A 14209-nucleotide genomic window follows, 5' to 3' on the forward strand; every position below is an offset into this window, starting at 1 on the left:
GTTGTTGGGTAATGTGGATCTGGAATTGAGTATCTGGGAAGCACTTTGGAAGAAAGTTGGACTAAGGAGTTGGACTCATGAGTTGTATTTTTATTACTTATATTTTATTTGCTATTTTTAGTAAATAATATATTCCCAAGGTTCAACATTCTAAAGATTTTCTTGCCAGACCGGTTTGGCTCAGTGGATAGAGTGTCCGCCTGCGGACTGAAGGGTCCCAGGTTCGATTCCAGTCAAGGGCTTGTACCTTGGTTGCAGGCGCATCCCCAGTGGGGGGCGTGCAGGAGGCAGCTGATGGATCTTTCTCTCTCATCGATGTTTCTAACTCTCTATCCCTCTCCCTTCCCCTCTGTAAAAAAACAATAAAATATATTAAAAAAAATAATAAAGATTTTCTTTTCTCCCCTTTCCTTCAACTTCCCTCCACAATGGCCATCAATGTTACTGTGCTTTGGTGTATTTTTTCAAAGATCTTTTATACACATTTAAATACATGTGAATATATATTTCCTCCCCCTTTCGTAGCTGCTCTGTGCCTTGACACATGGAGCCAGAGTATTGTAGAACTCTTAACAGCTGAGGCTCTGGAGCCTGTGTTCCAGTCTTGACTCTGTCATTTATTACAGGTATGACCATGGACACACATCACTGATGCTGGTTCCTGACCCCTGAAATGGAGGAAAATATGAGTACCTGCCTCTAAGATTGGTAGAAGGATTAAATCAGCTAATCTCTATTAAATGCTTAGGACAGTGCTTGGCCTATAGAAAGCACTGTAATATATAGACATTACTATTTTCACTTAATATATCTTAGAGACTTTCCTTATCAGCACAAATAGAGGGCTCATTTAGTTATTTAAAATGCTTAATACTTCATTGAAGGACCATATATGCGCTTGGTCTCGAATGATGAATAATATTTAGAAAATTAGGAAAACTGATATTATACGGCTGTCAGGAGGTAGAGAAAAAGTAACAGGTTATCACTACATACTTTTCATTGGCTAAAAGTTAAAGGACGTACCATACTGAGTGTTAGCAATGATGTGGAATAATTGGGACTCTCTCACACACCACTGGTAGGAATGTGAAATGGTGTGATCATGTTGGAGAAGAGGTTGGAAGTTTGACAACTTCTTATGAAGTTAAACACACATGTGATTGAATTGAAATAAAAACATGTATTCACCCCGACTTGTACACAAATATACACAGGTTTATTTCCAACTAGAGGCCCAAAATTTGTGCACGGAAGGAGGGAGGGGCGGGGAGGGGGGTCCCTCAGCCCGACCTACACCTTCTCCAATCGGGGAGCCCTCAGGGGATGTCCTACTGACAGCTTAGGCCCACTCCCCGTGGTTCTCTGCTCTCTGTGGGGCCTGCTTGGCCAGTCCCAGGTCGCCGTGGTGACAGCAAGCAGGTCCTGCTCTCAGCAGCCACCCCCCGGGACTGGAGGACTCCAGAGGGGCTGAGAGGACTGGGCGCCACCATCTTTGTGTCGGAGTGATGGTTAATTTGCATATTACTCTTTTATTAGATAGGATAGTCAAAACCTGAAAACAACCCAGTGTCCATCAACAAGTGAATAAATAAACAAGTTTTGGTAAATCTATACAATAGACTTCTACTCAGCAATAAACTGAAAACAAATGCAAATTAAATAAATTTCAAAATAATTTTGCAAGAGTACATACTTTTATATAAAACTCTAGAAAATGCAAACTATTACAAACAGAAAGCAGATTAATGGAAGTGGAGGGTGAATTACAAAAGGGCATGAGGAAACTTTTTTTGGGGGATGACAAATATATTTGTTATCTTTTGATGGTTTCGCAAGTATATATATATATATATATATATATATATATATATATGTCAAAACCCATCAAATAATGCATTCTAAATACGTGCAGTTTTTTATAATAAAATATACCTTAATAAAATTGGAGAAGAAAAAGAAAATAATTATATATATTCAAAACTAAGCTAATAGAAAACTGAAATTTTTGAATGTCCAAATACAGCTAATTTGAGTATGCTTGCAAACATAACATAACACCAAAATGATCTGAAAGTCGTTTGCATTTAGTTGTTATTTTGGGTGTTTCCTTCCTTGCTCCCATATTGAAACTACATATGTTTACAGGAGAGGAAAATATCTTTCTTTCTACCCTTCTAGATTCTCAGTTGGGATCCCTGTAACAAAGACATATTAATAAAATAAAAATGCACAGAAGTTTGTTAACCTGTAGATCTCATCCAAGCATGGGAGAGGCTCAGGGAAAGAGAAAGAGTAACTAGAAAAGGTGGTTTAGAACTCCTGCTTATATAGAGCATTTTCAACAAAGAACAATCTGTCTGTAGAGAAGTGGCAGGTGAAGGAAGGCAGTTTTAGGTTTCCAGTGGCAGCAAACTATGGGAAGGTAAATATGCAGGAGGGAACTAATAAAGTGAGGTTTGTTTGCAAATTCCTCTGGTGCCATCTCTTGGCTGATAAGAGTCTAGAACAGCCGTGGGCAAACTACGGCCCGAGGGCCGGATCCGGCCCGTTTGAAATGAATAAAACTAAAAAAAAAAAAAGACCGTACCCTTTTATGTAATGATGTTTACTTTGAATTTATATTAGTTCACACAAACACTCCATCCATGCTTTTGTTCCGGCCCTCCGGTCCAGTTTAAGAACCCATTGTGGCCCTCGAGTCAAAAAGTTTGCCCACCCCTGGTCTAGAATCATCTCCTGTAAAGGAGAATTTATGTCCTGATTTTATGCAGAAAAAGCAAAGTGTAAAGGGAGCTTTTCCTGTGTTTATTGTGTCTATTAAGCTGTGTTTGAACTGTGCCTTCAGCTCAAAATAATTTTATCTCAAAGAGGCATATTTTGGAGTGACATATTCTATTTTCTTCCACCTTCATTATTTAGTTGGAGAATTTTTTTTCTTTTAGTTGCTTTGTTAAGCCACTTAATATTTACTTATAAAAAATATTTACTTATTAAATTGAACTTTTTTCCCCCTTAAGTAGGAGATAAAAGGGAGTTTGATTGATGTGTGTGTGTGTGTGTGTGTGTGTGTGCACGCGCGCGCCCGCTTTGAAGGGAGACGTGTGGAGAGGAGGCTAGTAGTGGTAGGGATGTCTCCATTCAAAGTCATTGCTGTTCCCCCTTACACCAGCAATTCTCAAATTCTTTTGGTCTCAGGATCCATTTTGCCCTAAAAATGTATTGAGTGCCTCAAAAAACTTGTATATCAACATTTAATATATTAGAAATTAAAATCCAGAATTCAAAAAAAATATTTATCAATTAGTTTTTAAAGGAATGAACTCATTGCATGTTAATATAAATAACACATTTTTAGGAAGAATATATTTTTTAAAAATTTTAGTGAGAAGAATGGCCTTGTTTCCCATTTTTGCCAATCTCTGAAATGCCTGGCTTAAGACAGCTGGATTCTCCTACCTGCTTCTTCATTAATCTGTTGTGACACCAGATGTCACGTAGCCTCAGGAGAACTCCACTGTACACTCATGAGGATGTGAGAATGAGTAAAATGAATAAAATCTTAGTATTGCTATGAAATTGTTTTCACATCAAGGACCTCGGGGAAAGGGGTTTTGTTGGCCCAAAATCTCTTCTCTGGGGGAGACCTTGAGCCACCTGAGCAAGATCCCGATGGTAAAATCCCTCCTTCCTCGCAGTCCCGGAGTTCTTTCAGATTGTCTGTTTCCATTCAACCCTGTGCAGTTTGGTCCTGTCAGTGTCGTGCAGAAGCAGGTGGTTTATATCCTGAGGGCTTTCCTGGGACTAGAGGGACAGAAGTTTGGATCTAAAGAATTCAGGCCATTGCGGTCAAGGACTTGTTTTGCTATTGAGCACATTGATGGTTGTTCCCATGGTGTGTGATTAAAATAACTTTCTCAGGAAAGCAATTGCACATTAATAATTATATGTGTCCCTGGAAAACTCTCATGAAATTGATTACATTTTTGGTATTGTGTAGTAAAGAATCTAACCTTTACCACCAAAAGAGTTCTGGCCTTTGTCCTCGGCTTCCTGAGAGGAGGGCTTCCGTTTGCCTGGGGTCTTGGGCCAGTCAGATAGTGACATTGTGACATAGGCTCTGGGTTTTTAGTTACACGGTATCAGTTGACCTCCTGAGGGCTGGAACCGGAGATGACCTCTTAGATGAGGCCCCAGTAAATCTCTGGACCCCAAGGCGTGGGTAAACTTCCTTAGTTGGTGACACTCAATGCGTATTGTCACACTTCAATGCCAAAGAAGTGACAGTGTGTGACTCCAATAGGGATGTCAGATGGGACACGAAGATGGCTAATGTGGAGAGTGGAATTCTGCTATTAATCCAAATGCTAGACTTCCTAGAACAGGGGTGGGCAACCTTTTTGTGAGTGTGTGCCAAAACCAGCAAAATCTCTGACTCAAAATTCTTCTGCATGCCAACCCTAATTTTTTGAGAACATGTTATGCCTACTTGATATCTCTTAAGGTGTACGTATGTGAAGAACCTTGAAGAAATAATAAAATTCATTCGAGCGACAAAAACACAGTATATGATGATGAAAAATACATTTATTTTTTAATGTATACATGTTATGTAAAATTATTTATCTAAGATGCACCTACACTGAATTTATCTGAAAAATAAAAAAGTCGATATTAAGAAAAAAATTGTAAATGGAAGATTATAAGAGAGGGTTTCATGTGCCAGCAAAAGTTACTGGCGTGCCATGTTTGGCACACGTGCCAAGGGTTGCCCACCCCTGTCCTAGAAGATGCAAAATTTCTGGAACCCCAGGTACAATTGTGACCTAGGGGGAGACTTGGAAGTCAGACTGAGATGACTGGACCCGGGGCATGCATGCTCTGCTTTCAATAGTTCTCCCACCACGTTGGCAGTATACTTTCCAAATCCCTCAATGCTCTCTCTCCTCCATCACTGTTGCTGATCTGGTTCCTCTCTCCTCCTCCTCTGTCAGGCTCTCCCTAGAAATGTGCAGGCCTAGAAGGGAGATCCATACTCCACTCCCTGACACCCACCACCATCCACGCCCAGCTCACCCTCCACATTCTTCAAAGACCCTGACTACACGAGCCCTTATGTTGAGCTTTCTTGAAATTATTTTATTGCCTGACCACCAATATTGTATGGAAACATACATGGTAATATTTGGTAGGTTTATATCTTGTTTCCTCGGCTGGAAGGTTATTTTCTTGAGGACAAGAGCTATGAGTTGTATTTCTTTGCACTTCTCAATACCTGGTAAAGGAATGATAGGTAACCGATGTTGAGTGAGTGTGTGGTTGATGATTGATGCAGGCCCCGCTCTGCAGAGCTCCAAGAGCAGCTAATTTCAAGGCAAATGAATGAGAGCAACAGCAAACCTACAGTTCATGTGTAACAAAGGGACTCAACCTGCTTGTCCTCATTAAGGCACTGAATAGATGATGAGCCAGCTTGAGTAAGCAAATTCTGCTATTGACCTCAAGTTCCTTTTCACGGGGACATTTCTGGTAAAGCCCTGAGCTTAGGATTGCCAAGATAAGAATGCACATTAGCCAGTAGAGAACATCACAATAAAAATGAAAAGGGAAAAATACGCCTCAGAGCAAAGAATACAATGCACTTGCTTTAGCAAGTAAAACTCACGTCACTAGTTATGGAATCATCAATGCGTCCCCTTAACCCAACATTAATGTTTAGGCCAGCTTCTTGTGGTAGGGGGATGCAGCAGACCAGTGTTTGAAGTCCTCTTCCCCTTCCTGATCTCCCTTTGCATGTAGGTGGCTTCATGACTTGCTTTGGTCAACAAAATGTTAGTGGAAATGGTGCATGTTATTCCCAAGCAGAAGCATTTAAGAACCGGTGGCCAGTTCTCCAAACTATCTTCCCTTGCAAAAACAATCATGGAAACAGGTATTCAGATAGAGATGCAACAAATTTGGTACAGGAAGATGGAGTGTATGCACTCAAACTATACTTACTGGCCATCAACCATGCCTCATTAAGTTCCTCTATACAGTGGTTCTCAACCTTCTGGCCCTTTAAATACATGTTGTGACCCAACCATAAAATTATTTTCGTTGCTACTTCATAACTGTAATGTTGCTACTGTTATGAATCGTAATGTAAATATCTGATAAGCAGGATGGTCTTAGGTGACCCCTGTGAAAGGGTCATTCGACCGCCAAAGGGGTCGCGACCCACAGGTTGAGAACCGCTGCTCTATAAGGTAGTTTGCTCCAGACTGTTTAAAAGGGAGCATAAGTAATGCTATTGGAATTAGCTACATTAAGCATCCAGCTTAAGGATCAGAGGAGGGTAGATATATTGAACCTCTCTGGGCCTATATTACTTTCTGTGACTAATTGGGCAGTATATTCACAACTCTAATTGTCTTTACATTTCCTTTCTCTTTAGCTGCTTTCATGATCAGGATGGACCTTCGATTCTCAGGATTTTTGTGTGAGATTTGATGTTCTGAGAATGCTAAGCATGGCGGGGGGGGGTGATGTTGTAATGTGCCCCGCGAATCACAGAAGGACGCCTCAAGAAGTCGAATTAAAGAGTCACATTTATTGCAATCCGGGACGATGAGGGGTCATTCCCAAATCTCATAGCGATAAGATGGTCGTAACTTCAGGTTTATATAGGCAAAAATTACAAAGGTATTGATTACATCTCAGGGTTCGGAATGAGGAACCTGGCTCACAAAAAAAGCAGTTTACAGAAGCAGAATTAAGCATGTTAATTACAGTTTTGGGCCTCGGGATCACTGAGTTGACAGAAACACATCATCTGGGACCGCTGGGTTGACAAGAACACATTATCTAGAGCCCTCGGGTCTTGAACCACTGAGTTGGCAGGAAGTCATTATCAGAGCCATCGAGGCAATTTAGAGTAATTGCACTGTCCTGGTCTTAGGACCACTAAGTCAACTGGAACGCACCATCTGTGGCCACTAAAACAATTTAGGATAATTGTGCTGTCCTGTTTCCCAGGTACAGAAGAATGTGCTTCGATAACCAGTAAGATCACAATCAATGGGATAGTCACATTACAATCAATAGGCATTCAGTTGAATGGGATGACTTATACAATTTAGAAAATCAAAGTAATCTTTCTATTGTTAAACAAAGCAAATAAGTACCATACTTCAGTGACATCCAGGGTAGGAAAATGTTGAGAGCATCTAACTCATTTGCTGACTTTTTGAGCTCAAATGGATATGTTCCTCGTGTTACAACTTCTCGATAAGGAGAAAGTTCACTGCAGGAAACAACTGAGGCCCAGCATACGAAAACAGGATTGAGGATCCCATGGGCAGGTTTGCCATTATGTCCTCCCTGATAGCTCACTGCACAATAAGGGATGCATGGCTGAATGAAGATGCCGGGGACTAAATGGTAGGGGTTGTGGGGAAGCCAGGAGGGCATTGCCTGCACCTACGATCCTGCACTGAACACTGGTCTCTGTCTTCTTCCTGTTACCTTGGGATCCCAGACAGACCTTCACGCATATATAGAATTTGGCATGATATTGGGAGCTCTGTGCTTATATATGCAGGACTTCATTTAGTTGAGGGACTCTCAACAGTTATTATCTGTAGGTCTTTTCTCTTAGGACACACCCTAGTCGTGTCCTCCCACAAAACTTCATTGGGTGGTGGTAGAGGGTGGTTAAGCTTAGTGGCCATTGTGTTCTGAGAGGAATCAAAAGGGGAATGAGAAAGGGTCTCATGGTTCAATAGGTAGACTTTACCTAACCTCCCTTCCCAATAAGGTACTCAAAACATGACCAGATCCTCTATGCTTCAACCTGCCCTGAAAAGAAACTTTCTGTCTTTTGCCAGGATGGGGAAAAGGCAGTCTCCTCTGGCTGCCCTGGCTTGAGGAACGGAATTTAATAGTTTAACTTCTTACAAGTTTTTAACTAATCGTCCTGTTTTCAGCTCCACCCATACTAACCTTCTCCTTCAGAGCTGCCTGGTATAATCATTGGTTCAATTACTGAGCCTTTTGGGGTTCTGAAGTTTGAAAAATTTGTTCCCCCAACCTTAGCAGGCATTTTAGTGTAGAGTCCGTTTAACTCACCCTCATGCTGTAGATTGCAAAATTATGCTGGCATCTATCTAGTTCTTTTTATCCTTTCAAATTAACAAAGTGATTTTGAATCCCTTAATCATTGTTTAAATAGATTCAAAAGGAGTGGGCATCTTCAGCTGTGTTGTCCCTTTAATAGAAGTTCTGCTATCCTTTTAATAAATTCCCTTTTCTGCTTAACTTAACTGAGAATAATAGTATTAATAGAAATAGGAATAGATCTATAATAATGCATTTTCAAGACAACAGTCTGGATAGGGCTGAACCCAGCCCATCAGACATATAACTTGAGACACTGAATGCCCAGGGACACAGACAGTAGTGCGCTGAAGGTTGGGGGGAAGGTGGAGGGGTCAGTGGGGGAAATGGGACATCTGTAATACTTTCAACAATAAAGATACATTTTTTAAAAAGGCACTGAATGCCACCAGATGCTTTAGAACAGAGTGACTGGATTAAGTTGTTTTTATTGCCTAGGAGTTTTATACTTATTAAAACCTACTTAGACATAATTAAGCATGGATTTTTTTAAAAAATCACACTTGTGTATACATAAAAAGGAACATAAAGGCAGAAACTGATTAAGGTATTCCTAAAACTTCTTTTCATTTAGAGCCCTGGTCCTCTGAATCACTTTATATACTTTTACATATGTATTTTTATGTGGTGGTTTTTTAAAAAAGGCATAAGAAATGTACCACCTTAACCACTTTTAAATGCACAGCTCCTAACCATCTTTAAGTGTACATTCACATTATTTTGCAACAAATCTCCAGAACGTTTTCATCTAGTGAAACTGAAACTGTGTACCCATTAAATAGCTCCTTGTTTACCCTGTCTCCTCCCTCCTTCACCCCCCTCCCCCCCAGGCCCTGGCAACCACCATTCTACTTTCTGTTTCTATGAATTTAACTACTTTAGAAACCTCCTAGAAATGGGACCATACAGTATTGGTCCTTTTGTGACTGGCTTATTTCACTTAGTATAATGTCCTCAAGGTTCATTCGTGTAGTGTGTGCAGGACTTTCTTCCTTTTCAAAAACAAAGTGCATTTCCCTTTTCCAAGCAACACTGAAAATATGACTCACTCTGAAAGAGGATCAAAAATTTTTTTTTAATATATATATTTCTTTATTGATTTCAGAGAGGAAGGAAGAGGGAGTGAGAGATAGAAGCATCAATGATGAGAGAGAATCATTGATCGGCTGCCTCCTGCACTCCCCACACTGGGGATCGAGCCCGCAACCCAGGCATGTGCCCTTGGCCGGAATCGAACCTGGAACCCTTCAGTCCGCAGGCCGATGCTCTATCCACTGAGCCAAACTGGCAAGGGCAGGATCAAAAATGTTAAGTGTATCTTAAGCCCAAACCTAAGGATGGAAAAGAAAGGAAAGGTATTCTCACTTTTGCAAAAATAAATAAACAAAAACCACTTAAGTGCAAGAAATATTTTATTGTCCTTGGCATTCCATGACAAATAACCTTACCTACTGATAATACTGTAAATATTGAAAGCAACTAACATTGTGAAGTTGAGTTGAAATGCCAGCCATTCGTTTTCCCAGAGGGCTCTCGAGTAAATGCTCCTGATCCCGGGGAAGAGACAAACCCCCAGTACTTAGCTGCTGTAGTCTGGTGGTCATGTTGGGTTTGCCTTCACAAAGGGGAAGAGAAGAGGTTTGTGTGTGAGCTGATCTTAAAGCTTGAATTAGCATGGGAAACCTGAGCACTTGTTGAAGTTTGTATACAAAGAGCAACCTCCTAAACATATTTCGGAAGCAATTTTTTTTCCCTAAGTGTGAGCATAGTGCCCTCCTATACTGAATACTAAGAAATTTGCTGCCCTAACCGGTTTGACTCAGTGGATAGAGTGTCGGCCTGCGGACTCAAGGGTCCCAGGTTCGATTCCGGTCAAGGGCATGTACCTTGGTTGTGGGCACATACCCAGTGGGGAGTGTGCAGGAGGCAGCTGATTGATGTTTCTCTCTCATCGATGTTTCTAACTCTCTATCCCTCTCCCTTCCTCTCTGTAAAAAATCAATAAAATATATTTTTTAAAAAAAGAAATTTGCTGATGCTGTTACCCCTGTGCTCACACATCTGCCTTCCTCATCCTTGCTCCTTTTCTCACTCCCTCTCAGCCTCTCTTGTGTTTCTCTCCTTTCTGCCTCCCCAGTTTGCCCACCGTTCTTTGGTTTCCTCTTCTGATCCCTGGAGTCCTGTGCAGTTTCTCGCCTTCCCTGGTTGCCCGGCCCTTCCCATTCTGCCCGCAGTGGACTCTGGGCCTCCCAGCCGGGTGGGGTTTCACTTGGGTAAATTACCACATCCTGGAGCACCGTCCCGCAGTGTTTCCTTAAGACGCAGGAGTTAGAGTCAGTGCATTCAGGGGGTGAGGGTGGGCGGAGGGAAACCATTTCCTGGGATGGCTCTCCAGAGAATGGCTGTGTATGCCTCCACAAGGTGAAACTGAGTGAAGATGGCCCTGGAGGTAAGTCTTGGGTTGGGGCAGAAGGAGAAGGGCCTGTAGGGTGACGGTGAAATCTCAGTGGGGCAGCTGGGGCTGCAGGTTGTGGCTGGGTTCATGAGCTGAAGGCCTTCCTTCCTTCCTTCCTTCCTTCCTTCCTTCCTTCCTTCCTTCCTTCCTTCCTTCCTTCCTTCCTTCCTTCCTTCCTTCCTCTCTCTCTCTCTCTCTCTCTCTCTCTCTCTCTCTCTCTCTCTCTCTTTCTTTTTTCCCCCTGAGGCTCTGGTCAGCTCTGGGGCAACCTTCCAACCTATTGCTGTGTCCTCCTGGGTAAACCTGGGCTGAGTGGACCCTGATCTAATTTGGAAAGAAAATGTAAAAAGAAACGGATGCCCATCTGTGACCTCTAAAGGAGTACTCCAGGTGTATGGAACATCCATCCCCCAGATGTGAAGGTGGGTTCTGCAAGGTCTTTTTTAGGAGTCCCTGTGTAAAACGTTTCTTGAACCATTCTGAAACATAGTCTTACAGAAATACCTCCTGTATAGCAAGAAAGTCATGAACATTTGATGAATATAAGACTGTTAGGCCCTGGTCCAAGAACAGGATCGAAATTCTATGAACAGAATTTGAAATTCCATTTACAGGTTTATCCCTTTAGTTTAAGTCTTTAACCTTTAAAATGCAAGCAAATCCCAGGAGGTAACAGAGTGACCCTCATGAATCTTCAGCCTTACATTACACCAGACCCTCCGCTTACCTGCAGCCCCCTTACATAGCCTGCTCCCTAAAAACCAGAATTCACTCCTGGAGCCAACCACTAGACTCTGCACGCCTAAACAGTGAGCCTCTGTGTTTTTTTTTGTGTGTTTTTTCTGCCTGGGACACTTTGCCTTCTCTTTTTTTTTTTTTTTAGCTAACTCCTAGTTCTTAATACCCAGGCAATGTCGCTCACTGCTCCAAGTCTGTTCTCCAAAGCAGGCTTAGTCCAACTGTGGGGTCTCTGACTCTTTGGGTCTCTCCTCGCTGATGGCCCTTCTCCCTGTGTCCTCATTGGCACACAGGTCTATCTTCCCACCAGGTTAAGACGTGAGCTGTGTCTTGTTCTTTGTTGAATCTCTTGAATCTCAAATAATATCTGGCCCATAGTAGGTTCTGTTTAGGGAATGGATGGATTCTTTACAGCCGAGGTGTTTTTAATGGGTGGTGGTACAGGGCTGGAGTAGAGGGAGTAAAAATGCCAAGTGAAAGAGAAGCGGTGTGCAGAGAGAGGAGGCTGGGGACGCTGAAGGCCCGCTCCTCTGGGTGAAAGTTTTGTGAAGGTCCAGGCAGCTTATTGGCATGCGACATCGTCTTTCACTGACTTTCTCAGAAGGTAATGCTAATTGACTGCTGAACTTTAAAATCTATTGACACATTTGATGCACTTGCCAAAGTGGTGTTTAATGACCCGTATTTCTCACAATAAAACAGGGCAACGTTAAAAACTCAAATTTGCTTTGGATTGACATCTGCTACCATCTGTTGGCTCCCGGATTCTGGGTTACATCATTCTTCTTTTTATGTTAAACATTACCAGTAATAAAAACAGAAGGAAAGGGAGAAGTCAAAGCCCGCATAGGGAAGTTCTGATTCCACCCAGACTTGACAGTCCTATTTTCTTCTCAGAAATCCTAGAAAACAGAAAACAACCAGAAGATGTCTTGTTGAGAAAGACCTCCTTCAACTTGACCATGAGTCAAATGAGGAAGAAAAGTTCCTCAGATGGAGAAACCAAACCCCGGATGTCATTTGTCAACAAATTCCTCAGGGGCTCAAAACTCAGGTCCTCCGAAGCGGAAAACAGAAACGAGAGCAATGACCTTAAAACAGCTGATTCCCAGCCCAGCGATGAGACACAGAAGACTGCCACTTTAGACACTGGTAAGGTGTTCTGACTGCTGTCAGTTCTTTGTTTCTTAGAATAATGTCTTCCCCTGGAGATCATTGGGTTAAACTAAACCTAATATGAGTCTCTGTCTAAACATTTATTACTAGAGGCCCGGTGCACGAAATTCATGCATGGGTAGGATCCCTAGGCCTGGCCGGTGATCAGGGCCAATCAGGGCCTTCTGGCTGCTGGCCAGGGCCTCCCTTCGTTCCGCACCACCCCCTGGTGGTCAGCGCACATTATAGCGAGCGATCGGTCTTCCAGTTGAACACCTGTTGGGACAATTCACATATTAGGCTTACATATATATATAAATGTTACTTAAATACTTTAAATACTTTGCTAATTTTACTTTTAAATTATCAAATTATTATAATACTACAGAAAGGTGTAGAGAAAATACCTGATTTCCTTTCATTTTCAGGCAAATGATCATTTTTTCAAGATTCTTTTCAGTCTTTTGTTCGTGTGCATGCATTTATGGTCAGTCAGAAACCATTCATTGAGTTCCTACTATGTGCCTGCCACTGTATTTTGTAAGTGCTCAAAATACAGCCATGAAAAGCAGGGCCTTATGTAAACAAGGAAGCAAATGCAGATACCATTTCAGTGCTGATAAGTGATGTGAAGAAAAGCAGAGCAGGCTAAGTAGAGAGTGATGGGATGGAAGTGCTCTTTTAGACAGGATTGGAGGAAAGGAGTCTCTCACTGGGTGGCACTGGAGCAGAGAGCTAAATAAAGTCAGCCACGTAGAAGGAATGAGTAAAACCAGCCACATAGATAAATGTGCGAATAGCTTTCCAGGCAGAGGGCACTGTAAATGCAAAGGCCCAAAGTGGGACTGAGCCCAGAGTGTTTGAGAGGGAGCCGGGAAGTCCGGGATGCTGCCTCAGGGTGAGAGGTGGGGAGAGGGAGAGGAGTAGAGACAAGTCAGTGAGGCAGCTGGGGGCTAGAACAGGTATCTCTTGCAGTTATAATAGCCTACAAATCCCTCTTGAGTTGAATGAAGCAGTGATCCTACTTCTAAAACATATTATTATACTGCTAATTCCTACATTGCTTCATGATGTTCCTATACATAATTTTAACAGCTGCATAATATTCCATTACATTCATATGCCATAATTACTTAATAAATTCCTTTTTTTTTTTTTACCCTTCAGTGATTATCTTTGGCTTTCCCTCTCCCATATTCCCTGCTTCATGGAATTTCAGCTTTTTAAAAAAGTATACATTTCAAGAACCAAAATTATATATTCGAGGGTTATGAAAATAAATATTGCCAACTCTCTCTCCAAAGTCGGAATCATATTATTTGGCAATATGATGGCATATACATACCACCAATTTATTATCCATTAGGTTAAATGAATTTTAAAAACATTTTAAACTTTATATGCAAACATATACAAAAGTAGAGAGAACAGTATGAGTCCCCATGATCACCTCGCTAACAATTACCAGCCAATCTTGTTTCATTTATTCCTATCCTCACTTCCATCAAATTATTAGTATGAAATACCTAAAATAATATAATCTTACCTATACATAGGTTAAATGTATTTTAAATATATTTTGGTAACTAGGGAGTGAAAGTCTACTTCTAAAGGAAGACAATCTCTAGCAGAAAGTTGTTGGCATTTGTTTTAAAGTCTTGTTCGGAGCTTCAGGAACATGGTTAATGAGTACCTGAAACCATG

The 14209-nt window shown here is 41.6% G+C and overlaps 1 protein-coding gene across 1 annotated transcript in view; it reads left to right on the forward strand.

Moving 5' to 3' along the window:
- Positions 1 to 641: 641 nt before the first annotated feature.
- The window catches only part of LRRC31 (leucine rich repeat containing 31), a 34961-nt gene continuing 21393 nt past the window's right edge, over positions 642 to 14209 (forward strand). Inside the window, exons 1-2 of the mRNA XM_023753903.1 lie at positions 642 to 704; positions 12248 to 12502. Coding sequence (XP_023609671.1) covers positions 12313 to 12502 — 190 coding nt within the window. The 5' untranslated portion in view covers positions 642 to 704; positions 12248 to 12312. The remainder of the gene's footprint in view (positions 705 to 12247; positions 12503 to 14209) is intronic.

Source organism: Myotis lucifugus, unplaced genomic scaffold (genome assembly GCF_000147115.1).
Source record: "Myotis lucifugus unplaced genomic scaffold, Myoluc2.0 scaffold_53, whole genome shotgun sequence".
In the NCBI taxonomy this organism is placed as follows: domain Eukaryota; kingdom Metazoa; phylum Chordata; class Mammalia; order Chiroptera; family Vespertilionidae; genus Myotis; species Myotis lucifugus.